General features: G+C 35.9%; 2 protein-coding genes across 21 annotated transcripts; one reads left to right on the top strand and one right to left on the bottom strand.

Moving 5' to 3' along the window:
• Window positions 1–341: 341 nt before the first annotated feature.
• Window positions 342–5,518, top strand: LOC129567284 (lipid storage droplets surface-binding protein 1). Of its 4 annotated transcripts, none has more exons than XM_055443987.1 (10): window positions 342–797; window positions 2,591–2,626; window positions 2,940–3,058; window positions 3,158–3,343; window positions 3,646–3,684; window positions 3,751–3,910; window positions 4,300–4,472; window positions 4,549–4,739; window positions 4,825–4,990; window positions 5,105–5,518. In XM_055443987.1, exons 1-10 carry the CDS (start codon window positions 722–724, stop codon window positions 5,255–5,257), a joined length of 1,299 nt encoding a protein of 432 aa, XP_055299962.1. In that variant the 5' UTR covers window positions 342–721; the 3' UTR covers window positions 5,258–5,518. The 4 variants fall into 4 exon arrangements, with proteins under 4 accessions (XP_055299962.1, XP_055299963.1, XP_055299960.1 ...); XM_055443985.1 differs by having other exon boundaries at window positions 366–797; window positions 3,757–3,910; XM_055443988.1 differs by lacking the exon at window positions 2,591–2,626.
• Window positions 5,519–6,439: 921 nt separating this feature from the next.
• LOC129567283 (chloride channel protein 2) lies at window positions 6,440–26,038 on the bottom strand. Of its 17 annotated transcripts, XM_055443977.1 has the most exons (16): window positions 20,036–20,237; window positions 19,272–19,663; window positions 16,025–16,090; window positions 15,511–15,943; window positions 15,034–15,211; window positions 10,832–10,939; window positions 10,581–10,746; window positions 10,086–10,348; window positions 9,743–9,899; window positions 9,456–9,666; window positions 9,200–9,301; window positions 8,898–9,132; window positions 8,661–8,823; window positions 7,569–8,560; window positions 7,273–7,506; window positions 6,440–7,166 (listed from the first exon to the last, which is right to left on the bottom strand). In XM_055443977.1, the coding sequence occupies exons 4-16, from the start codon at window positions 15,663–15,665 to the stop codon at window positions 6,900–6,902; spliced, it is 3,231 nt and encodes a 1,076-aa protein (XP_055299952.1). In that variant the 5' UTR covers window positions 15,666–15,943; window positions 16,025–16,090; window positions 19,272–19,663; window positions 20,036–20,237; the 3' UTR covers window positions 6,440–6,899. The 17 variants fall into 17 exon arrangements, with proteins under 17 accessions (XP_055299952.1, XP_055299947.1, XP_055299950.1 ...); XM_055443972.1 differs by lacking the exons at window positions 19,272–19,663; window positions 20,036–20,237 and adding an exon at window positions 17,556–17,883; XM_055443975.1 differs by lacking the exons at window positions 19,272–19,663; window positions 20,036–20,237 and adding an exon at window positions 17,718–17,883.
• Between the last annotated feature and the right edge of the window lie 1,216 nt (window positions 26,039–27,254).

Here is a 27,254-nt window from a genome sequence, read left to right as displayed (position 1 = left end):
TTCCATTTAATTCTTCTTCAATTATCAGCGTGAATTTTATTAATGGAATTTAATGGCGTTCACAAGCGAGCAAACTCATGTGAAACATCAAAAGTTGAAATGAAACAAAAATCACGTACCGAGAGAACAAAATATTTTTCGTATAGATGATTTATTATTGAATCGTAGATCGCGTTTTTGTTGTATCACAAAAGCAGAGAGTCTTTCTGGAAGATTTTGCATTGGGCACATCGAAAGAAAACCGTTTTTGTGTGCCGTCCGAAAAAATTGATTATTACGAGCAACAGATATACATAGTAATATGTATATATAACAAAAATGATTAATATTAAAGTTGAGTTCAATTTTTACCAAAATGACCTAACATTCGTTGAATGTGATCCGTGCTGTGCGGTTGATTTCCACAAAATCAGCTTTTTGTCTAATATTTGTACAAAGAATCAGTCTGTGCAGTGAGATTTCCCGTTTTTTTTTTCTTCTTTTTTTTTTTGCTCTTCAAGTCATAGCGGCTCCAAGATGAGCCAGTAAAAAATCGCGACACTAGTGATATTGCTTAAGCAAGGATTGAATTCTATTGTCTGTCAGATTTTCAACGAAAACAAACCAAATAAAAATAAATAGACGCAATTGTAAAACTAAATATAGAGTCGCACAAAAAAGTCAGTTGTCATAATTAAGATAATTTTGTAAAAAAAAAATATAAATTGAGGCAAGGAAATAAATGAAAAAAGTTACGCAAATGTCCAAACAAGTTCAAGGTGACGAGATTAACGATAAAGTTCCAATTGGAAATATGGGTAAGAATTTGATAGAATGACGTTCTTTTGTCTATGGTTTCGAAAACCCGCTCCAAATTTGATTATCTACATTGATTTGCATTGTGAACGGTTGTTATTTGGATTTAATTTGACCATATCATCATACGATGATTGTAAGTCAGTTTGTAATTACTCATTGTTCAAGACCAAGTAAATTGTACCGAGTCGAAATAGCGAAAACTTTGAAATTATCGAAGAAGACCGTGTATTACACAGTTTAATTACAGTAAAATTGATCAAAATCGGTCTACTTGGTAATGCGTGACAAGAAAAAAACTGGTTGAAAAACTCATGCGAAAACCGTTTCCTTAAATGTTCGGTCGGTCGGTGTGATGATCAGAATGAGAATGAATGATGAGTGTGATAAGGCTTGTTTCGACTAATAAACACAACAGCTTTAGCTTTGCATGAACAATCTCGTTTTTTTTTTTTTACTGTCGTCATTTTGTTTAAAAAATGCTTACAATGACAGATAACAATTTTTTCGGTCAAATTATTGTACTTTGACCCGTGCACGGCGTTTAGACAAAGCATGGGCTGGTTGGGACGATCGTGTAATTTTCACGATGTGAAATCGAAAGCGCAACTATTGGTTGACAAATGAAGCGAAATAGCCACAAACATAATATTCATTGATATTCATGTCGAGGGTATTTTTAAAACACTGCCAATGCTGATTGTTAAAAACGGCGCAATTCTATTTTAAATTTTTATTACATATATATATATATATATTGATCGTCTCGTTGGCCAAATTTTGTAAATGTTGTTATTGTATTTCTCGGTCGTACTTCAATGCCATTGCAACGGGTTTTGATGGAATTTTCATGTCTTCATCACATGTCCTCTCTATGTATACGTGTGTATGTGCATGCCAGTTGCTGATAGTGAATAAAATTCAACACGCAGTCAGTTGACCTTGAAAAAGTAATGAAAATGAAATGGTTTGCGCGATGGTGAGTGGCAGCAAAGATAATTGCGAAACAATCAACACAATAAAAAAAAAATGAGCGAATAAGAACAAAACAACATTTATATATTATATTTTTTCGTTGATCGTTTTCTATTTTGTGCATATATGAACCAATTTCAATGTACCAATGGTCAAATTTTTCCTCACGTGAAAGTGGACGATGTAATTTTACATGCAAAAAAAGACGGCTTGTATTTCGAATATGTGTATCAAAATGGATCTTGCATCATCTTATAAACATCAATTTTGTTAGCTTGTTATCTGAACGCACACCAATACGGTCGTCGCAGGCAATACATAAATACGACGGCACAGAAGAAACGAGAAAAAAAAGCGTCGTGCTCGACTGTCTCGGTCTGAAGTGCATCGATAGCGATACGCATACATGTGCTCAGCATCTTCGCACTCTGCTGCTGTCTTTTGCTCTCTTCGTTCGTTTCATGTTGTTTTTGTTGTTGTTTTCCATTCGGGCAGTGCGGCGCACATTTATATGTTTCCACACACAGGCCGATATAATTCCGACTTACAGCACTTGCTTCGCCGTACATTTAGAACATTTCGTGTTGTGAACGTGAATGGTTTAAACGTAGAATGGACGACAGCCCGTATCAGTAGTTAAAAAGCCATTTTTTGAATAATAATTTTTGCTTCGACTTGTTGTTATTCGCAATTGCCGTCGCCTTTTGATAATCAATTCTATTCAATTTTGTTTTGAATTATTTTTCGTCGCCTCTCGAGGCACTGAAGAAAAGTAAAGTGATTGATTTGGATTATTTTTTTTTTTGTATGTATCTACAAGCAAAAATGAGTGGAAAATTACAGTCGAAGAATCACGGTTGGTGCAATTTTTTTTTCTTTAGTTTTAAGTTTTAAAGTAGAACATTTCTGTGAATTTAATTTGTAGCACTGCTTTTCAGTGCTATTTTTTTGTTTTTGTGTACGTGTTTTAAGATTATTTCGAAGCGTCGCATACACATTAGATGCATGCATCTATATATGTCTGTCTTTGTTGTTTGGGTGCATTCCGAATGTTCTTAGTTTTTCAATTCCTTTCTATTCTATTCTTCTTTCATCTGCTGCATGGATATGTTGAATGGATTTCTTTTTGGAATGATTCGTTCATTGTGGTTATGACTTTTCTATTTTAGTTAACTCGAACGACCATTTCTCGGGTTTACCACGAATGGAGGCACTCGTGCGAATTGCCAACATCCCACTCATTGAAACTGGAGTCAAAACCGCTGGCAAGGTTTACTATAATCTAAAAGTGAGTTTTATGACAAATGATTCGTTGACTCATTCATGGTTATCTCTATTCTTGATTTAATTGAATATTTCTTTACCTAATGAAAATGTTTTCTCTTAGCAACGCAATGGATTATTTACATGGAGCTTCAATACAGCCGAAGGTGTTATTTTCGCAGCTGTCGAAACTGTTCGGCCAGCTGTGAAAATCATTGAAGGCCCATTGCATCGTATCGATCAAATTTTATGCAACAGTTTGGATATCGTGGAACAACGTGTACCATCCATCTATTTGCCACCACAAATGGTTAGTTTCAAATGACGATTGGAATTCATATAGAGAGATAATTGTCGAGAAGAAACGTGAATTTCATTTGTTTTTGAATGATTAGCTCGTTTGTAGATTTAATTTAGTTAGTCTATTTTTTACAAGTTTCTTGCGTTTTTTTGTTGTTGAAGAATATCATAAGAAGAAAATTGAACCGGTTAAGAGATGACAAGAGAGTTTGAATATTAGTGTACAAAATGTCCGATTTGTGACGTTCACTTGTCCAATAATAAATCACCGTTTTATTTTTTTCTCTCTCTCTCTCTCCCTCTCCATTTCAGATTTTAAACAATACCAAAGAATATATGACTGATCACTTGGTAATAGAATTTTTAAGAGAAAATCCACTTCGGTCATGTGCTAAAAAATTGAGATCTTTTCCAAAGGTACAGCCAGTGCTAAAACGTGCCGGTTCTGTAAAGCAGCTCGGTTCATCTGTACTCGACAGTCCGTTGTCAGCATACGCCGCCGATCGCATTGATGGCGCCATTAATGTGGCTGATAAATACGTTGAAAAATATCTACCATCCGAGGATCATGTTGACTGTAAGTGTTGGAAAAATTTATTCAAAAAACAACAAGAAATGGTTTCGTACACGTTTGTTGTGTTCGGTCATCGAGAGGATGACATTATATTAGTAGCTACTTAGAGATAACGGCCACGAATGACTTCATCGTAAAATTTTGAATTCCAATACACGAGAAAAGAACGAAAGATTCATTTAGAAAGTTTCAAAGGTTATAATCATAGGGTTATCGGTACATATGACTTTTTTTCAAACGCAATCGCACCGAAATGAGTTTTATTTTTTGTTCACTAATTGAGTACATCGGCCGAAGTGCACTACTTTCATTTGCTTGATTATTATTTTTGGGGAAAAAGCATTTTGTCTAATATGGTTTTGGTTGTTTGGTTTTTTCCTCTGTTTAATTAGCTGCTATAAGTGAGGATGATAATGAAAGCAAAGCAATTCATACATTCCACAAGAGTCAAAGATTCTCCCGAAAATTGAAGCGGCGTTTGACACAGCGCACCATTCTCGAGGCTCGTGCATTGAAGAAACAGAGCAAAGAAGCCATCCATATTCTGATTTATGCCGCTGAATTGGTATTTCAGATTGAGATGTAATCTATTAAGTTCGTTAATTGCTAATTTGACCGTTTATTCCATTTTCGATGCAAAGATTGCAACTGATCCAAAATTGGCTCTGCAGAAGGCTCGCGAGCTATGGTCACACCTAAGCAAAGATGAACCGGAGAATCAGGCCCGACCACAAACGATTGAAGAATTGATTGTATTGATCACGAGAGAATCAGCACGTCGTATGGTGCATTTGGTCAACTACACTGGATCTACCGCAACAAAACTCCCAAAGTAAACAACAAATTTTCTCTCGTCACCTTGTTTTCGTCTATCATTTCCAATTAATCCTTTTTTTTCTCATCTCTCCACATTCTAGCACTGTACGCGATCTTCTACATCAATTTCTCTACGCTGCTGACTCACTGATAAGAACTGCACACTTGGACAAAGCCAAATCGACTGCTGTAACCGAGGCTTACGGAATAATCACGAAAATGTCAGTGCTATACAATTTTTTGCAAACGTACACGTCAAGTGCATTGGTAAGTGCTGAACTCAGTTCAGTGAACTGTGATTTTGACACTGAAGCCGAATGTCACATTGTCGCATGAAAATGACGTGTCTTTTTCCACTCTCTCTTCTACGGTTCTTTGAAGGAACGTTTGGCGTACATTTTGGCTGGACGAATGAAAAGCAATGGAACGCCACGTGCCAATGCTAAAAAGGGCGCTAAACATCGTCATTATGTGGGCAATTCAACACGTCCCAACAACAATCCTCCAGTAAACAATCTCAATGGAGCCTACTGAATATACGTCATTTCACTGATATTCTTTTTTATTCTCTTCATTTTTAGAAAATAAGTGTAATAAGTCTAACGAAATTTATGAACATAAAATGCTTTATGTATGCGTAGGATTTGTCCGAAAATTTGTATAAGCCAAAATTCATACATGTTTACTTTTTGTTTGATATTGTCAAATATGATGGTGAATAGTTGAAATAATGAGCTAACCGATTGTTTCAAAAAGTGAAAGAGAGAACAAATACTAATAAACATTTTGAGACGACGTTATTTGGCATTCACTCCGATGACAACACTAGCACAATGCAATGCAATGTTATGAAAAGCAAAATTATTTCCTAATTTTCGATTCGATTCAGTTTCCCCCCGGTGAAAGAGTTAGAAAAGCGTTGGTTACGTAGAGACACGGTATAGTAGGATCAAGTACAAAGTATGGGTGCATCATTGTTTCGATTAAATGACATTTTCTAATGGTTTTTGGGAATAGCAAATTTTTAACATGAAACTATTGGAAACTAGATTTTAGGCATCATTTTCGTACTGACTCCCGTTTTCTTTTATAAATATCAGTTTTGTAATCACACAAATTGTTTCATTAAAATTAATCAAAAAAAAATAACAACACAATGGCGTTTAAATTAACGTTTTGTTCTTTTTCTATACATTTTCCAAGTTGATGTGACAAAATAGTTGACATCGAAGGATCAAAATTCGTTGATGGATACATACGGAATCATTATTCGCCAGAATTACTATATTCCAAAAGAACAATAAACTTGAACAAATGTTGAATATTTAATTGCATGAAAATTAGTGGCTAAACAACGATTTTATGTGTATTTACTGCAATACACACTCAACACAATCAACAGATTTTGTTGCGGTTTCGATGTTTGAATTCAAGTGTATGATGAACATAAAAATGTTTCTATGAACTTGATTTTTAATATCGTCGAAAAATTGAGCCAAATTTGCGCTCACTGTGCAAGATCCACGTTGTTTATCAAACTTACCAAGGTGGATCTCTGCTAGCAATGAAAACCTTGTACAGTGAACGTGTTGAAGTAACGCTTCAGGCGCCTGAGTCTGCAAATTTAGCTCAGCTCAGGCCTGTTCAGCAGAAATTATGCACTCTCTGAAATTGAAGGATTTTTTTCGCTACTATTGTTGAAAAAAACGAAGGTAATAATTTCAATAATTTCGTTTATTTATCCTATTTAAAAGAAGCTTAAAGCGATCTGAAAAGCACTAGCGTTAAAATATATTTATAAAATTTGTCAAAGACTGAAACAAATTTGTTTTTGAATTCTGGCCACAGTCATTGCCTGGCACATATTAAAAATGAAATTCACGAGGACTCCGCTTTGTTTTTATAATTGCGATTTGATCGCGTTGAGTTGGTTAGCTTTTCACTTTCCTGTAAAATCACAATAAACCTGAACCGGCAAGGGAAAAAAGTCTTACAATGAATCAATCACACTAGTATCTCAACGTATACAATTTAACTCTTTTGTTCAAACACACAATTTTGTTATTAATTATAAAAATAAACAGCAATTCGATAAAATGTCAAAACTTAAAACTTAAAACAAAAATCCATAAATGAGCTGTGTCGAGATGAACGTTAACATCGATATTGAAATAATTTATAAATTCTGCTTTGGTTCCATTTTATACTCCACTGGATTGCCCAATTCAACGTCAGAGCAATTGTCCGAGTTTGACAACGCTGAATCCATTGAATTCACAGTGTTTTGGTTATTCTTTTCACTTTTTTCGTCTTTTTCATTTTCATTCTGAAGAAGTGGCACTTCTTGAGGTTGCAACGGCGGCTTTTCAGTCGATGCGGTGGTTGGATTCGCTTGGTTTGATGTCAAATTACCACTATTCACATCCTCAATGGCTTTGCGAAGCTATGGACACAAGAAGAATGAATTAATTTTATTAGCTCATAAGGAGAAATACTTTCAAAAAACAATACTGAAATCATTCAATTCCAAATTCGAATGTCCAACTCACCTCTTTCAGTGCGACCACTCCGACGAGTTTTCCGATTTTGGTCACGTATGCATGATTGATGCCTATCATTGAAAATAAACTGTGTACTTTTAAAATAGATGTTCGTTCCACCAATTGGAATGGAGACGGATCAATTTTCACTTTGGCACCTTCCAAATCAATTGGTTTGGCCATTTCTTCAGCTTCCCATATCTTTTGATCCTCCGGTGACATGTCGATGACGCGTTCTCGTGGCTGCAAGTGAATAAAATCGATTAAAACGTCAATCATTTGAATCGAACATGGGATAAACCTACCAATTGAACTTTCTTCGAAACATTCGGGCTAAATGAAATAGTATCGATTGGGATGGGAGTGCTGCTGGTTGGTGTTGAAATGCCCGATGGCGGCTGTTCTGTGTGGTTTGTGTCATTTTCAGTGTTTGTTTCATCAGGATGAACGTCCTGCAAAGTGGCCGATTTTTTGAATATAATATCAAATGCTGACCGTAGCCTGCTTTCAGCAGCAGTTATCGTTGAATATGGTGTATGGGATGGGCTCGACGATAAAACCGGTGTAAAACCTCTTAAATTGAATGAATTTGTCTTTTTCAAAATCGATTTGCGTGGAAATGATCCAAGATTTGGATTGTGTAGGGTTTCTTTGGCTTTTTTCGCCTGCGGCGGTAACATTTCATTGTTGGCCAACTCACGTAATTTGGACACATCTGGCGCTGGCACTACTTCAAATCGAGATGATCGACGACTTTTATTTCGCTCCTCAAATTCTTTTTGCCGCTTTTCATACTCTTCGCGTGCTCGATCTTCAGCTTCCTTCTGCCATTTGGCCGCCACTTCCAAACGCTTCTCACGACCGATGTGTTTGTCGATCATTTTGATCAGTTCGTGTCTCTGCACTGATCCCAACAAAATCATATTGTCGGGCGAATCAACCAATGGTAAACTTCGCAAATGCTTATTCTTCTTTAGAACATTCTTCAGTGATTGATAGCTAATTGTTTGCCAAATGAATTTCACATCGCGCACCATGAAGTCTTCTACGAAAGTGTTGTACATTCCACTGGCCGATGGCAACAAATCGGGAAGGTATGGCAATTTCTTAATCAAAATGATACTATCGTAAATGGATGGCTGTAGCAATGCAGCAGTTGCGTTGGCGATGAGAACGGCTATCATGACTGGCACTAAATGGGTTATTTGACCTGTCATTTCAAATGCAATAATACCCGTAGACGCTGTATGCGTTACAGCACCGGAAAATGCAGCCGCTCCAACCACAGCATATCCACCTGAATGGGAATGTGATATGGATGAAAATACTCACAATTGAACACAATGAATTTGAGTTGAAAATCAGACAAAGAAAAGAATCAAAACCGTTTCAATTACCTGGTATAATTTGTGAGATGTGGCCACCGTATCGAATGCCCAACGGAAAGTATAAATGTAATGATTCACCAACCATTCGACCCAGAGATGCTCCAATTTTGAATACTGGAATGAACATTCCACTGGGAACTGGTATAGTTGATCCAATAATCGAAAAAACAAACTGGAAAACCCGAATTTTTGCCATCAGCATCTTCAAATTTAGTGTGAAAAACGGTGTTTGTGTCAAATATTTACCGTAAAAAGTAAATAAGAGGACAGATGAAAGAAAATGTCTGTGTATTCGGTGCTCCAATGATTCACGATGGTTGCTTGTTCGACTGTCAGTTCATCAGCTGTCCATGTGAAATTCGTGAACAATTCATGCACTTGCTCATGTGTGCTCAACTCTCCCGCAATGAATCGGCCCGTTCCCAAAGGATACGAAATCGATGATACAATCAGAGCCACAATGCCAGGGTACAAAAAGCGACTGAAAATTAGAGAGAATGTGTATTTAATTTTCGTTTTACTTTGATTGAAACGGGGAGTCGACGTACTTTTTCTGCAAAAACAAGTTCATTTTCTTGTTGGATCGCATGAACATGACGTATTGTCGATGAACCCAAACGTAAAATGCAGCCAAACATCCGCAGACAAATCTAAAAAGGGGAAATAGTCAAAAATGTTGAGTAATGAGGCAAATTTATAATTGAAATTATTTATTCGAGCCAATCAGTTTATTCAAAATTATTCAATTTTTGAAAATTAGGAGACAAACTGAAAAAAAAAAATGTTCAATTCCAAATATCTTACCCCATGAGCGCGAACACAAACAGTTCTTGTGGATCAAATGGAAATTCGGATGCAAAATCGGTGGCAAACACAGCTGTAACAGTTTCCGCTTTCTGAAACCAAACGGCCAACAGACGAAATACCGTTGCACCACAAACAGCGGCAAAAAAGCCACGCCAATAATTACGAACCGCAAAATAGGTCGTTGTTACCTCAATGCTAAACAGTACTCCTTCAAAACAAAGCGCATTACCAAAGGTAATGTGAGTAAATTGTCATATTTACGACTTGAACTTGGCATGACTTACCTCCAACGGGTGCGGCGAAACATGATCCAACACCGACTGCACATGCAGCGGCCAACATTTCACAGTGCCGTGATTCATTCTCGTAGATCGCTTGAAACGATGTCACCATTTTGCTCAGCAGCTGGGCAACTATACTAGCTATGTGTACGAATGGACCCTGAAATTATAGACGTGTTTATTCGCACATCGTTATCGAATCTTGATTCTTGATTTGTGCAAATTAAAAATGGTCACGTTTTCATTTTTTTTTTCCCACGTGAGTGCAAACTATGAACGTATAAATCATTCATTGAATATGACCGTCGAAAAGTGTGAGTTGAGTTTTGAGATATTGATCACGTACTTCTTTTCCAAGTGGCATTCCACTTCCTAAAGTTGCGGTCAAACCAATCACTTTGGCTACCAACGTCTTGAATGTTAGATACTCTTTCAATGTCACTCCTCTGAGAATGGTTTTCATTTCGGGAATTCCCGAGCCAATGCTCTGCGGTGCGATGAGATGCACAAATCCAGCCGAGAACAGAATCAAACACACCGGCAACGATACCCATGCAAAGTATTGTACGTATGGCTGCGACGTTAGATCCCTGTATAACCAGATTCTGGCTATAAGAAAGAAACAGAAGAAGAGCATATGAATAAATAAACATGAACTGATAAAACTATAATCCACTTAATGTTTGATCTTTTCACTTTGATAGGAACCGGTTAACCAATAAAAATGGCTGATTCATTGTTATTTATTGATGGTATCAAAATTGGATCAATAACGGTAAATGGTTGTTCAGGAAATTTTGCGTTTAAATTTGGTTGACCGAAAAACAAAGTAGTGACTCACCATTTGTGCACATTGAAATACCTTTATCCATAATGTAGGATAAAAGTGCCATAATAATTCCTAATAAAGCCAAATACACCCAATCCTCGCCCAATCGTGCGAACGAATTCTTCCAGAGATAGAGCAACAGCCTGACAAAACGACTTGATCGTTTTCCATACAGTTCCTATGGACAATGGGAAATCGAAATTAGTGTTGCTTCGAGATCCAGATGATAAATTATCACATTTTGTTGATATACAGCTACTTACTCTATTCCTGGCTTTATCCTCCATCTTTCGGCGGCGCTCAAGCATTTTAAGTTTTCTCGCTTCATTTTTGGCATATTCTCCCAGATCCTTCGAGTACCGGCCGTACATCTACAAACACAGACCAATGAGTTAATTTTAGAAAACCATAAGAAGAAATTTGATTTTCAAGGCAAATCAACATGCTACCCATCAGCAAATCAAAGTAATGCTAAATCAACATTCAGAGGAGAAATAAAACACATGCTCTTTTGCATGCTCTTGAAACGATTAAGTTCAAAAAGTTAGAAGTAGAAACCGCAAAGTCATCATTAAAAAAACACATGAAAATTGTTTTGATAAAAATAATTAATCAATTACACAAAATTTCAGAAAAGCAAATATGTGAATTCAAATGAAATCTTTAAAAACACCCATTCGACTTTAGTTGCGATTTTTTCGTTGCATTATTTTCGATTAAAATTCTCAATATGACGATTAAGCTAAAAATTTGCGTATTCACACGGTTTTGAACTTACAGAATTCCGATCATTTTCGTTGATAATTTCGACTGTGTCGTTATAGGTGAACGAATTTGTGTGTGGTGGCATTGAAATGTGATCGTCGTCGATTCCGTGCGATAGTTGCGTTTTATCGCTGCCAAACCAACCGAATTGTTTGTTTTGTCGGATATTATTCGAAAACATTCGTGCGCCTTGAATTTACACTTGAAATTTTCCTGAAACGTGTGTTTTCACTCTTGATTCGTTGTCGGCGCGCGCACGCTGTCTCTATGTCTCGTTGTTCTATTTTCGACTAACTTAGAGATATTTGCGATTTGTTCTTTGTTATTCCGAAATTTGAATAAAGTCGAGTGAATAATTGGCAAACCAGACGTAAAATGAAAATTGTCCGTAATGATTTATTTTTGTGTTGTGTTTAATTTGGATTCCGACAAAACAATGCTTTCAGTCAGTTTGTATCATTTTTTTTCCTCGTACTTGAGCCGTGCCAAAAATGTTGGCATTTGGGTGTATTTGTCCTTATTGATCACAAAATTTTTCACACACACTCAACAAAATTTTCCACGGAAACCGTATTTTTCACTGTTCTTTGTCTTAATTATACACATTGCTAACTTTGATATGATATGCATGTCTTTCGGATTCATCTACACTACAATTTCTCTCTCACGAAACTAATTAAAACGTTCTTTTCTATATTTGTTGCCGATGGATAGACACACGGACGTAATTGGATTAAGATTATAATGGATCACTGCGCTCTTTTGCCATTAATTGAAGAAAGTACATGGTTATCGACACACTTGTTCACAGTAAAAAAGAAATTAAACTATGTCCTTTGAATGAATCGTCTCAGAAGATCAAAAAACAATTCGTTTGACCCAATTTTTGTGCGATATTGTGTCGGTACGAATCGATTATTTGCTTGTTATAAAAATATCAAGCACAACGTGAAAACGAGAGTGAATAACAAAAATGTCGCAAAGTCTTAGCGCGTGAACGGTTCGATTTACACTGTACGCCCCACGGTTAGCAAACGTGAACGAAATTCTGCGAAGAAAAATACGATCGCTCGTCCGTTTTATACGTTGGTAAAATACAGACTCACGAATCAGGCTCATTTACTATTCAGAGCTTAACAATCTGTTTGCGAGCGCGCGGCTTTTGCGCTCTTCTGTATTCTGCCGTGGGTGTGTGTGTGTGTGTGTGTCGTCATTTGTTTTTCATTACGACAAAATCATATATATGAAACAAGTTTACTCAGCTCATTTTTATATGTGAGAATATTGATTAATACAATAATAAATGTATAATAATCCCGGTCAATATCTTCCAATTTCTTGTATTTACAAGCAACGGCAGTGGCGGCGGCTTTGTCTGTTGTGTTTCGTATTATTATTTTGCTTCTGTGTGATACAAGACATTAATCTAATCACAAATATTGAAATTTTGCGCGCGCGTTTCATTTACACTGAATAATTTTAATTTGAGCTGTTTAAATAGCATGTGTATGGCTCAAGATGAACTATTTGAACAAGTTGTGTTTTTCAAACGTGCTTATCCTCCCTTTACAACCGAATTTTGGCAATAGATATCGACAAAGTCGGGCAAAAAGAAATGGGAAATGGAAAAAAATTCCGCGTCACCAACAAATATTTAAAAAAATATAGTTATCACAAATTTCAGCTCACAATCGTTTGTATGTAGGTACAGAAGCAAAATTTGTCATGTGACCAGAAGATCTGGGATAAAAGCTTTATTTTTAATTACATCATTCATTAATCTTACACGAAATCTTCGGCAATTAGTAGTTTGGAAAGCAACATTCTTGTAGTGTGTGAACACACACAACGCTTATATCAATATTTAGACTGAGAAAAGGATTTATCCATACATTGATACGTCATAGAATACAAATTACATGAGTTTGCGCATAAAACAATTGAAAACAATTACGCTGCACATATTTGCACCAATTTTATTGGTAAAAACATGTTTATGACCATCCCTTGCTTCATAAATCATCGGTCGGGGTATCAAAACTTTTTCGCTTCAAGTTCAGCACGCATCGAACGTTCACTTAGTGACAATGTATAGACACTATTAAAAAATCTTTTTTTGATGTGTTTTAATTTCTCCCATTCGAAAAAAATCTATAAATAACCTCGTGCTAATAAAGTGATGTGTATGAAACATCTACCTGCACAATTCATCATAACACAGTGACACAAGTCGTTTTTTGAACCGGTCATATGAAATGGATTTGCATAAGCATCACATGCTTGATAAGATGGTGATCTATGACCGCAAATTCTGAAATAATTACTACACACATGTACAGTTGATTTTTATTCTCTTTAGACAACTGATTAGTATGTCACGTGAGGTACTCATCGTTCCAAATTAAAAAAAAAACATTGGTTTGTTTACTACAAAATGGCTCAACAACAACAACTTCACTTTTTTTCTACCACTGATCCAAATCTTACACACTCTATGATGATAACTGCTGCGGTGATCACTTTTCCATTGCCTGATTGACCTCGAATTGTTTTCCTTTCACAAAATGAAAACAAACATAAAAAAAAAATCGAACGGTTCAAAGGAAAACGGAAAAGTTTAGAACGAAAAAAATTGCAAAATTTTAAGCAAATCGATTGAAATGGCTAAGTAACGATTTTTCAAGTGATTTGATTGTTATCTTTGTAGTTGAACATAGGACTCACTCTAGAGTAAGCAGTAAAAAGTCTCAAAATAGTAGAAAACAGTGTCTGTAAACAGTAGACGTATTCGACTTTATCTAAAAATGACAAAGAGAATACAAATCGAATAAATAAATCATAATGATCATATGATCAAAGAACATATAATTTTCTGTTGAAATGTGGATACTCGTTGTCTAGGTGCACGAACTTATAAAGTGTTCACGCTACGTGCAAATGAAGCGAAAGTCCTTCTTCTTTTTCTACTTTTTCTTCTTTTGAAGCAAAGAAAATGTCAACAACGCACATACGGATCGCCGAATAAATAACAACGGATTGATCTGGAATTTCCTACATTTGCTTTGTTCCATTTTCATTTTCTTCATTCGACCGATATATGCTTACTGCGTTCGAAGCGTAACTTAGCAAGTGTTTATATTTTACGAGTAGGTCTTACTATCATCGGAAAATAATAATCAAAACGAAATGCTGATAATAAACATTTGAACATTCATTAACAGTCAATTACCTTTGCATATTAGCATACCTTTGTAGGTCGATTTTTTACGCGTAAACGTGTGCAACTGTTTTTTTTTTTCGAACGCGCAAATCTCATTACATTTTTTTCAACAAAAATTGTGCGCATACTAATTGAATATAATTTGTCAATTTTTTTGTTGTTATTCTCGTTTGAACGATGCAACGAGAAAAAACAGTTTAATCTATTTATGTTCTTTTTAACACCTAGCTCACATGATTGTATGTGGCGAATTTGAGGTAATGGAGTGCAAACGGTAACCGCAGCAATTTTGTAGGAGGAAATAACAATAATGTAATGCATGCAAGAGAAAAGTGCACGAATTTTCAAATGTGAACCAAATTAAGAGAAAATGGTGATCAAAGTAAATCGAAAAATGTATTGAATGTGCAGAAAGAGTATGCATGCAACAATTAATAATAATGAAGACAGAAAAAGCCACAATTGACATGCTGTGCTTACAGCATTGTAATCGACGAATTCATCGTCGGAATCGGAGTCATCAAATGCATCGGATGCGGTCGGTGGCGGGCATGGATAAAATGTATGCTGAGTGCGAACGCGACGCGATTTTTTCACTCGATTGTGTTGATTCAGCCCATTTTTGATGGCATTCTGTTTGCGCCGTTCGCGAAACTCTCTGCAAATTCAGCGAAACGAAACATGTTTATATCGGGGTGTATAACGGGCATATAGTAAGCAAAATTTGTTCAACATCGACCCAAAAAACAACAAATCGCACAAGGTGCTAATTACAATAACATGCTCTCTAAATTCTTAACAAATAAAAGCAAAAAAAAAAACATCAAAGGTATTCATTCGATTGTCTATTTGTCGAACGATTTAGCACAGAATCGAATTAACTGGTTGTCGGTGAACTTGAAAACACAAAAAATGACGGCTATCAAGGAAAGAAACATCGTTCAATAATAACAATACCTGAGAGCTCGCTCAAAATCCGCCCATTCCGAGTCAACCAATTCAACATTTTCTTCACCATCATGGATGACGAGATCACTTTTACCCACTTCCGCCACACGCTGGCCACTACTATTACCATCGCCCGCAGATGATTGCTTCGCATTTTTCTCCATTTTTTCTAGTTATTACTCAATTAAGTCACTCTCTCGATTCAACTATTGGTTATTATTGATTGGTTTATTTGTTGTTCAGTTTCGCACATACACTTTTCGATCACACGATTGACATCACAAAATGGTTTTGCATTTGCAACTGATTGACGACAATGGTTGTTTGAATTTTCAATTTTCCGTTGGAGATTTCTCGAGTGTGCGTTTGACACGCCACTTAAGAGAGTGGGTTCGTGTTTCTTCTTTTCTATCCGTTGCTCTCCGTTTATTCAATTATGTACCTATTCATTTTGTTCACACAAAGTCATTTGAATCAATTTATTATTTGCAAACACATGATTCGCGCGTGCGCTCTCACTCACATAAATAATTTCGAAACTGGATTATTTTTTTTCTCGATGAATTCGAATCAAACTGAAATAGATTTCCTTAAATAACATTGAAAAGAATGTTAAGAAGGTCTTTTATTGGAGATTTTTTTGCCTGATTTTTTTAATGCTCAATTTCAAGATATTCCGCCTCATTTCAGAACGAAAAAACGAGTCACGTGAAAACATTATTCAAAATGCGGGCGTTGCAAGTAGGAAATAATTATCAAAAAAGATATCTCACCACACACACTTGGAGAGGCGAAGCAAGAGAGAGAGAGAGAGAGAGAGAGGCCTGAATGAAACACGAATATGCCAATTCTTAGCGCAATTATGTTGTCATTCAAATGAATTCATACGAAATCAAAACGGCTGCATTCATTGAGCATTCTCATCTTCCGGATGATGATGCCTCGCAAGCAATTAGAGTATAATGTGAATTTAGAGAAATTCAGAAGTCGTGAACTGAATGAAATTCCAAGCGGTGAATGAATTCGAGTGGTCTGATTCATTTCACAAGTCACTGGCATCAGATTGACATATATATTGTGTCTTTGCAACAGTTAATCGCCTCTTTACGATGTTAAAAACTAGTTTCATTAACCGAAACTCATCCCACGACACGTTGAAGTTGAACTCTGGCATTTTTTCCCCATTTTATCATTGAAAGAATTTCCAACTAATTATGCATTATCATAGGATTATCGCGCTAGACAGTCGTGCCGGATGATTAATAAGCAGTGCATGCAACAAATGATGAACATTTACACATACACACACAACGAAATCACTTTTGCCCCAAGGCACACACATGTGTGTGCGCTTAATTCGCATTTGTGTGATTACTAATAATATTCCTCTCTCTCTCTCTCTCTTTGTATTCGTTTCTGCCACACTGTTTACTTGACCGCTAATAAAACGGATGTTGTTAGGACTGTTGAAAATTGGCTTGGAGGCGAGAGAGAATCAAATTACATTCGAAAGTCATGTGACATTCTATTGAAATGCTTGTGAATATAGGCGATATGTGGCCATAAAATGGCTTTTCATGAAACACACTCGAATGTGAATCAATCATACGTATGAGGCCCGAATCGGCGCAAACGATCAACTGAATAGTCGACGCAAATGTCTTTCTATTGCAAGCAAAGTATATGAAAATGTCTCAATTTGTTTGTTGTGAAGATTGTCGAAAATTGCCCTTTATTATTATTATTCACGTAAACACTTGTGGCGCGGTTTCTTTTTATTGAAGCTTTTCTCATATTCGTTTTCTCTCTCTCTCTCCCTATATCTTTCAGTCTTAACTCTCTCCCTCTAGAAGCCTGCTCGACAAAAACGAACAGATAGAACGGTTGAGTAACCCGTTTATTAAATGATTGCGCCGTGGATTGCACATTCATGTTCATATCGCAGCAGAAGATGAGATGCAATTGACTTTACATTTGATTATCGGTCAACTTGTAAATGGCTTTCTCATTGACCGTTCTAAGACACAATGAGAAAAAAAAGCAGAATTTTGTACCAAAGTCGACTATCGGAATTGTACACTTTGTTAATAATTTCTCCTAATTCTCAATGTGTCAGCATTTGCACATGGGATTTTTATTTGATCCACGACACTTTTCACACATTCATTTAATTAGTTCTAATGCCATTAAAGTGATAAACGGATGAGAAGCACTACATTTCTGATACCCAATTACAAACGCATTATCACTGCGCGTTCCGGCGTTCAATCCATTCACTTCTTTGCCGATTCTCGACTTAAATACACAAAACTTTTGATAGGAATGTGTGTTCGTTTTCGGGCAAACGGTCGTCTTCGTACAATCCGTACGGTGATCTCTTGAATACTGTCCTGTGGTTGAGAGATGAGCTTTGGATTCAACTTTGCCATTTGTATTGCGCTCACGACCACCACCATAACCGACTTGATCAATGATAACAAGACTGAGAGAAAGAGACAGAGCGAAAAAGTAGATCTTCGTTTAATTCAATCAGTTTCCACCGCCTGGTCATTTGCCATTTGCACGCAAACAATCTCATGCGCATCTCACAATGTTGTAGTTTGAGAAGAAGAAGACTTCTTAGCCGCTGTGTCGCAAGCCCCGGCTATATCGTTTATTCGTGTATGCTCAAAACAGTAACTTTAAGTGACAGCCATAGTCATGAATGGAATTTGCGTAAATTAAGGGACATTTTGAAACAAAGACATGATGAGAGCGATTACGCTTTAGCCTAAAATGCTGTCAATGATTTTCATGACGAATATTATCATATAATCGGCGCAATGATTGGCTGCCGCTTCTATTGCAGTTTTACTTCGAGCGTATATGTGTACTGTGCACACACAATCTTGAATTGAAGTGAGAGTGTGAGCGAGATCAAAATAGGTGAATATAATACTAAATTTCAAGTTGAACGAAAGAAAAAACACAACGAATTTTTCAGTTCTCGAACAATAAATCTTAATCAGAATGACGTGCGACTTACTTAAGCAAAAACTGCAGCAATAAGCAATAACTATTAGCCACTAAGAGCAAATAAAATCAAAAGGTGTTAACACTAAATCAACAAGCTCATTTGATTTTTAAAAAAAATAGTCCTCATCAACAATGCAAGTGCAATTAAATTTTCCCATAATCGTTTGTTGATGAATAAATTATCTCGTGGCGTTCATTGTTTACGCTCCTTTCAAATCCAGTTATCTTGAAGCAAAAAAAAAAAAAAAATTTGCAAATACTTTGTCGTCAAGTCGTTTCGCCAGAGTTGACTGTGATATGCGCTTGAGTTATAAGTGGCTTTGGAGCGCACAGTCTTTGATCATTGCCCATTCAAGGGTCAAACGAATCATCGAATACGATAATTTAATGTGATAATTTTGCTGGCGATGGTGTTTATTTTCACATATACTTCACTATTTTTACAATATTATAGGGCCCAATTTTTTCATGGCTTTCGACCAATTATAGAGTCATATATCTATTTGAAGAACCAATTCTTCACATTTGTTTGTGATCATTATCACCTTTTTGCGACTTGGAATTTCTCTTTTTTTTTCTTAAATATTTCCAAACTGAATCAGTCTCATTTGTTTATACCCAATTTTCGGCTTTTGAATTGAGACTAGCATCGATTTTTTGAACCTTGGACCTTTTATCAAATGAATATTGATCACTTTGCATGAAATAATCGGCAAAAGTAATGGAAATACCACAGAAAGTGATTGAAAACTCACCAGAGAAAAAAATATGAAATGTTCTGAGTGTGGCGCGTGCTGAATTTGCATTTTTATCTCAATGGATACTGACTCCGTGGGCCCAGCGCTTCGTTTGGATGAAAAAAAAAACAGCCTGATTGCAAAGAGCGTGAACGAGCATACAAGGGATAGGCAATGGACAGGCGACACCGTCTGATTGTAAATAGAAATTGATAAAGTAAATACCGGTTTTGGTGAAGAAATTAAATCATTGAATCGGTAAGGCGTTCTGGCACGCATTTAAATCCAGTCTATTCACCGCTCACGTGATGATGATTCGCATGTTGTTGTGTTTTTTTTTCTTTTCTCGTCTTTTGCTCGCCTCCATTTTTCGCAGCGCATAAACGATTATTATTTAAAGTTTATTTTTTCTGTCAATTTTAAATTTGTATACAAATTGACGGGTATTTTTACACGATATCGGTTTATGATAATAATTCAACGCAGTCGACCGAAGCCATATCTTTATGATTGCTTCCCAAAGTTATTTGTACATGTTTACACTTTCGGCACTCCTTGATTGGACTATCACGAGCTCATGTAGAATTTTGCGGTTTTTATGTTTGATTTAATTTTTTTTTTTATGATTCCTTTATCCGAAGGCGAATGTTTCTTTATTTTGAGTTATTTTCAATATTTTTTAGGAAAAAAAGTAACTATTTCATGTATTTTATTATTCCAGATTCATTCTCAGTCCAAAATCCCACTTCTTAATCCCTCATACAGTGTCTCTGAACACATACTTTCGCACGATTTGATATCATCCAAAGAGATTTGACGTCGATTGATGCTATCATTCGTTGTTAGCTATTCAACCAGAGAATCATGTGTGATTTATGGCCTCATTTAGCATTTAATGATCGTTAGACCCTTTTATTGACAATTCACAAAGTAATTAACAATGCGAACAGAGCAATCTGAGCAAGAATTCCACAATTCGTCACACTTTTATGATTTTCAGTAAATAAAACACAAAAATAATGACAGCAATAACAGCAAAAAAAAGTCGTATCTATTTCTTTATTGTTCAGAACAAAAAAAAAATGTGCTGAGACAAGGTGTGCAATTTGATACACAGTTGGGAAAATGCGCAAAATATTTTGAATTTTTTCCTTGCGAATCAAATATTGCGAAACATCGAATCGATAAATATTTCATTGCACAATTACATTGTGGAAGTGCATGCCATTGAGTCATTACGTCTGTTTCAATTCATAATCTGGCATTAGTTTACGATCGGCAGTTCGGTGCACATACACAGAGAGAGGGAACGAAATCATCATCTGTTGTTTCGAAATGACGTTTTTGTTACTTTATTGAAAAAAGTAACATAATAACTGTGGCATTTTCAAGGTCATATGTACAACCGATTGTATAGCAACGTAATACCTGAGGCTACGCTTCAGCAATGACAGTAAGAATTCCGCGACTCGCATGAAGTGTACTCAACAAAGTATTTTGCTTTTCTCGAATGATAAGAAAATCGATATAGATCGAACTAGCGATAATTTGATTTATTGATCCTTACCAGTGTATTTTGATATCCTAGTCCACATTCGTCATCGTCGTCGGACACCACAGAAAATGAAGCATCCATCGGTTGAATTTTTATGGGCCTTGTCAGTGGCACTTGTAGTGTGTCCATTCTCGGTGATCTTGCGTACATTTTGAACGTTATTTTTTTTGCTCCTTCACGTATTTATCGATGAAAAACACTCAACATTTATGATATTTCAACACTTGAAACATAGATTCTATCCACAATTTAAACGAATACAAACAACACACTTTAATTTACAACAAGAAGAAAAATCCCGTTTTAAACTAGCTCGTTAATGTTAATAAAAAAAAAACAGTTGATCACATTTCGATTGAACGTTGACTAAACGATGCATAGGAACTATAACGCTTTTGACTCGATTAATCACTAATTTTGTGCGCGACTAAAGATTTAATTTCGGGCCATGCACAATTTATTTGATTCTGCAAAGTAACGATTTAATTACCATATAATTTACTTTGATCGACATAATGCAAAAAAAAAGACACAAATTGGTTTGATTTCGCGCATTTGTCATTTGCAATTGTGAATTTTGGTTTTTCTTTATAGTCTTCTGGAGTGCGATCACAGCAAATCGGCAGCCGAATGGAACACGGGTAACGATTATAATTTATGCGATACCATTAGGTCCGAATTTTTATCACAATTTCCATGCTTATTATTTTATTCGTTCTCTCAGCCGTGTTCGCACTCATGTGAGGACGGATTCTTTTTTGCTCGTATTCTCTTTCGCACACACGCTGTCTCCCGTTTTTTATTTTACGCTACTCCATCGCCGTACACCTGATCACTGAACACGATCCAACGGCAAACATTCAAACAACCGCATAGTATTTGTACAACAACGATGTGTTTCTCGCACGGAGGTGCTTCTCTCCCTCTCACGCCGGCGGTTTTTTTCTGTTTTGTTTTTTATTCCGGCTTTATTTTATCTATTTCAAGCGAAGTTTTTTTCAGCATGGAACATTTCTATAAAAAAACAAGAAGAAGATATAATGATACGGTAGCAATGTAAATGAAGGGGAGAAACGGTAATGAACGAAATAATTTAGCGTAAAATGATGGCAAACGCGTTCGATATGAGGATAGTTCGGTTTGACCACTGTCAATTGTTTGCTTTGAAAGTTTCAAATTGAAAATAGAACTTGTTCTATGCGAATACAGCAATGGTTTTGTTCGACAGATAAGTAATATTTCTTCGTTGATTATTATCTGTCGGTGGTTCTTTTGCGAAATGTGCAATATCGTTACGTGTGGAGCGTACACATTGAACGATATGACGCTAATAAATCGAATTTTATGTGCCAAAAGATAGTGATCTTGAAGTGATGGATTGAGAATACATCAATGGCCTCCTTGTTCATTGACACAACGGACTGAATTAAATCATATGTATCTTCTCTCAATGATCGAATGAAGACAACAACTTGTATTCAATTCCAAACAAGAACTTTTGTTCATGGATACACGCACGCATTGATGACACAACCGATGCTTCCGAGCCACATGATTCTGTTTCTTAATGCATCTGATTCTGAATATTTTAGTTCACGTCCAAAGTCACATGCATCGCAGTGCAAACACGGCAAACAAAAAATTGTTCGTATGACCATTATCTGGTTGACTAAAGTCCAGTCAAATGATTAAAATAATGACATCACTTCGGTGGCAGGTGCATAATTTGAAATTAATTAAGAAATTATGGAAATCCTCAAAGGCGATGCCAAATTAACTTTTGACTTAATGATTTTTAAGTGTAAAAATTAATAAATTTTTAAATAACCTCTGATTTGAATGCAAAAAAGTATAGTAGAGAATGAAAAAAAAAATCAATAAACCGAAAAGTTATTTCACAGGGTATTTCCCATTTGATTGACCGAAATATTTCTTTAAAATATGTTTGTTTGAAGCTTGTCAAAAGCGTCAAATATTCCTAACAAATCGACTTGTTCGCGCAGTTGAATTTATTGATTGTGACTAATTGTGCAGGCATTTGCCGTGCTATTTGTAAATGGAGATTTCAGTGTGTAACATGAAGCGGGAGGTAATCGGATTGTACTGCGTACATGTACTCGACGCAAATGCCAAATTATTGTAAGTGTGCATTCAGTCGCGTAGCTGCATTTCGATTGCATGTTTTTTCTTTCGTTGCTCTTTTCAAAAGCGCAACCAATGCTTAACTTTTCTGTAATGCCACCCATTTTAAACGCTCATTTTCTCCATAATCATAACAATTTGTATTTTAATAGAACTTAAAGGTTGATACGAATAATGAATAAATAATTAGTTAATTACGGCAAAATTCAATAAATCTCTAATCGCGACACAAAACACGCACAAATTGAGATTGATAGTAGTCCGGCTGAATGGTCTCTACGGTTGCAAATGTGTACAATTAAAAAGATTCGATGGTTATGGAATCAGAATTCATGAAATTATTTAAAAAAAACAATAGTAACAATAATGAGTGCGACAGTCTGACACGTTCGTTTGAATTAAGTGTTTGGCGCATTGAATGAACCTGATACCGCAGTGTAGATAGTTTTATCTGGTAGCTGTCGATTTTGTTCAAACAAAATGGACGTTATTATCCAATAATCTTTGCACTCTTTTCCTTTCCTCCCTTCTCAATCACGTGATCAAATACGTACAATCAATTTGTAATGATGAAACAGTTGAATTTATAAAATGGCAACCCGTGAAGTACTCGAAGAGTTTCTATTGTTTCTTAAAAAAAATATATTCGAAGCTCGTTACAAAAACAAATGAGAAACAAATCGCGCTTACACTGCAAAATCAGTTGAAAAGTTATTTGCGTGCAAAACCAAGCGAAACCAGATATATCAAGAAAACAGGGTGCTTACTGCTTACACAGGAACTTTCGCAATCGAATCGCTTGCTAACAAAAACAGGAAAAAACAATGCAGAAGCAGCTGTTCGGCGCTACTACTCTAACCATACCCCCTCCAATTCAATACTCGCACTTTTATCAGCATCCAGCGTTTTATTTACTCCACATTTTCGTTTCGGTTATCAGTTCAAACCGTCAGCGCGTGATTAAAATTACATGTAGATTAACATTTTATTACTGATTTCCAGTCATGTGACTGCTTCTGCGTTTGACAACAAAGAACCGATACAGAAAACATCAATAGTCGATTTGGACGCGTTAGGCGTGGGCCACTGCGATGCCATGGAAACTTTGCTAATCGAATATTCTTCTTAATTGATATTATCCTAATTATCATTCATGCTGATAATACCCAGATTTTAACTGTATTTTTGTTGCTGTATTCGGTTCCAATGAACTCGGAAATCATGATTTACATTTTTTTTCTCACATTATCTCTTTAATTCTCTAGGAATAATAAAAACACATTTGAATTTTTTGCCAGTATCATTTATGAGAGTCTCACAATGTGGCTAGATCGAGCAAAATTCAAGTGTTAATTTTCCACAAACAACAAACAACGACTCAAATGAACGGAATCGATTTAGGGCACTAAATCTTTTGACATTCTTACATAAATTCTTATCAAAATACGCAATTAGTTTGGAGGACGATGCGAAAAACAACGTTCATATGTATGTGTGTTGGTGTATTGATGTAAATTGTGTCAAAACCGTACACTACATTTCGATTACTCCTCGTTTATGACCGTCAGATAGGCAGAGTATTATCACACAAAAAACGTCACTCTGATCAGTTTATCGTGTAGATAATTCGATGAGCATGATTTTCAAATTAAATGGTAATTTTAGCCAATAAATCACCCAATTTTAAAAATAACTTCCAATTACTTCACTGTATCACAAGGAAAAAGACGAAAATTACCAGGCAATTGAACGTTCTATGAATGAAATTTGTTTTTTCAAATAGAACTTACCAAAATGTGCGCACTCAAAAACCGCACAGTATTTTAAAATTTGATCAAAATCACTGTTAATATTCAACTGAAGGGGGAAAATGGTTGTGGAAAGTGCAATCGATACCGTACTCGATTGAATTGACAATGGCATTCAAATCACAATCGACGACTCATTTATCTTTTTTTTTCTTCTCTCTCGTTGGAACAAAAACAGTTCCGTCTGGCGATATCAGTATTTCATGGAATTTAACGCACCGATTCCCTGTCTTCACTGACCTTTGTTTTATGGTCGCAATGAGCAACATTTGCCATTGTCACAATGAGCACCACTTGATTCTAATAATTAACACAGTTCTGTGAAATTAAAGATCTATTTTCACACGGAAAAAAACAAAGAACGAAAATGAATTCTGAACTGGAATTAATCGTGTTGCTATTGACAGTGGTTTTGCCTTTAGTTGGACACACACTTCTTTCACTCTTTGCGTCAACTGAATCACTAAATATTCATCCAGTTTTGGGTAGCTGTCGATAATTGAAAATCACAATAAAGTGCTGAACGAATTTAGACAACGATCCAGATAACATATTTATATTTATGTAAATAATATTGATATGGTACAGTTTTACTGGATTTTTTTTTTCGTTCTCTAGCAGCGAACACCGACGATAGTAGCAACGATTTGTTCAGTAAATTGATTCGCGTTCCCTGATGATAATGTCGGAATGAACAACAACAAAAAATAAACACTTTTTAACACGACTTTGATAATAATCGTCATGAATTGAAGCATGCGAAATGCTCGCGTTTACCACTAAACGTCTAAATCGAGTCAATCACGTGGACATACGCACTGGTTTTTTCTTTTCCATCTTGAACCGAAAAATTCGAATGGAAACTCTTTTTTCAACTTCAAATGAACATCGTTTGAAGATTCATTTGTGCGAATGAACCAATGTCGGGTGAACAATTAATATCATTTGGCAAATTATAGCTCTCTAGAGCTCGATGTCGACTTTGCCGTGCGACGACAGCCGCACTAATTCCTTCTTATTTTTGATAGGTTAGGGTTCTTTTGTTTTGATTTCGCGCCGTCTGTTGTGTCGCACTATTTGGTATTGTGTGTTCACTTATCGCGCTCTATGGTCTCTGGTGATTTATGTCAAACGTTTCGGTTTAGCCGCACACACCGTATTTTCAATACTTGAACACATACAAACACAAACAATCGGCAGAAGCATCAGGTGTCAACTGTCTCAGTGTTAATGCAAACAAAACACGACGATGAATACGCGTCGATAGACTTGGTACGATTGCATAGCGGAAAGCGGTTTTGCGAAAGAATGAGAGGTAAGAGTGCATGCGCAAAATTATCTCAAGTCTTATTAATTAGGTGACGCAAAGCATCAGAATCAGCTTGACTAATGAATGAAGCGCGTATAGCACATCCAATTGCGATAATCTCTAGGGGCTTTCATGTATATTCCATCTAAGAAATATACACCATAGATGACAGTCATACGAAATATTCACAATACTGGCAAAATATGCACGATATTCACGGAATACACACGATATTCATGAAATATACACCTCATATTCACGATCGGTAACAAAGATTCGACATTGCCGTAAACGCATATTTTTTACATGCTGTGTATATTCTGTGAATATGGTGAATATTTTTCGTGAAAATATACATCATATACACGGATTATATGCAATATTCACGAAATATTCACACAAATACGAATGTATATTTTGACTTAAAAGCCCCTAGGATAATCTGCATTCGATACAAACGCTTATCACAATCATAGATAAAACAGCACTTTACTGCAAACACATCATGAACATGGACAATATTTACACTCTTAAGTAGCTAATTGACTGTCGCTAAGCTGTTGTTGCATAGCGCTAGGCGAATAAATATCATCAACACCGATCTGATATGGCTACCAGGAACAAAAACTGTTTGATTTTTTTTTGCTCATTTTTTTTTAATCACAGTTTTTTTGTGACTTTTTTCTGTCACAAAAGGCAACTTTTTCCATCTATCATAAATGGTATAGAAATCGTGAGCATCTTCAGTATCTTCTTTTCAATTCAAATCCCAAATCCTGTTGTTTGAATCGTTGATATCGTCTTCAATCCGTAAAAATAAAACTTTTGTTGATTTGTTTTTAGTTTGATCAAATGGTGCAATCAACCACTTGATTCAAATTGATGTAGAATTGCTGAAAATATTCTGGGACGGCTTATGAATACGAAATCATTATATGTCATTTATATTTCGATACCACAGCCAGTCACATCTCAGTATTTTTTTTAACGCATTCTAGGTTTCCAATGTCAGTTAGTCAACTATGAAACTGTTGGAAAAATGGTAAGTTTTCGAAATATTCCGAATTTTTATTCCATAAAAGGTCGACTGTTTCTCAAGTGTTGTAGTTTTCATTTTACCCAATCGATTTTTCGAATCACAAGAAGATCTTTATATCAGTAGAATTGTTCATGCAGTGTTTATTGAA

This window comes from Sitodiplosis mosellana, unplaced genomic scaffold (genome assembly GCF_009176505.1).
Source record: "Sitodiplosis mosellana isolate CC-2019 unplaced genomic scaffold, AAFC_SMos_1.0 Smas_scaffold_11, whole genome shotgun sequence".
In the NCBI taxonomy this organism is placed as follows: Eukaryota; Metazoa; Arthropoda; class Insecta; order Diptera; family Cecidomyiidae; genus Sitodiplosis; species Sitodiplosis mosellana.
The sequence above is the reverse complement of the archived record's forward strand: the minus strand, read 5'-3'. Positions and strand labels throughout refer to the sequence as shown.

Bases quoted from the DNA above. Each gene is read 5' to 3' on its own strand.
- LOC129567284 (XM_055443987.1), top strand. From the start codon at position 722: ATGAAAAAAGTTACGCAAATGTCCAAACAAGTTCAAGGTGACGAGATT. The intron at 3,685-3,750 runs GTAATAGAATTT...TCTTTTCCAAAG, and splicing joins AATATATGACTGATCACTTG to GTACAGCCAGTGCTAAAACG. The intron at 4,740-4,824 runs GTAAACAACAAA...TCCACATTCTAG, and splicing joins ACCGCAACAAAACTCCCAAA to CACTGTACGCGATCTTCTAC.
- LOC129567283 (XM_055443977.1), bottom strand. From the start codon at position 15,665: ATGGAGAAAAATGCGAAGCAATCATCTGCGGGCGATGGTAATAGTAGT. The intron at 10,940-15,033 runs GTAAGCACAGCA...CTGTGTTTGTAG, and splicing joins AATTCGTCGATTACAATGCT to ATGTACGGCCGGTACTCGAA. The intron at 9,900-10,085 runs GTACGTGATCAA...CTATAATTTCAG, and splicing joins GAATGCCACTTGGAAAAGAA to GGTCCATTCGTACACATAGC.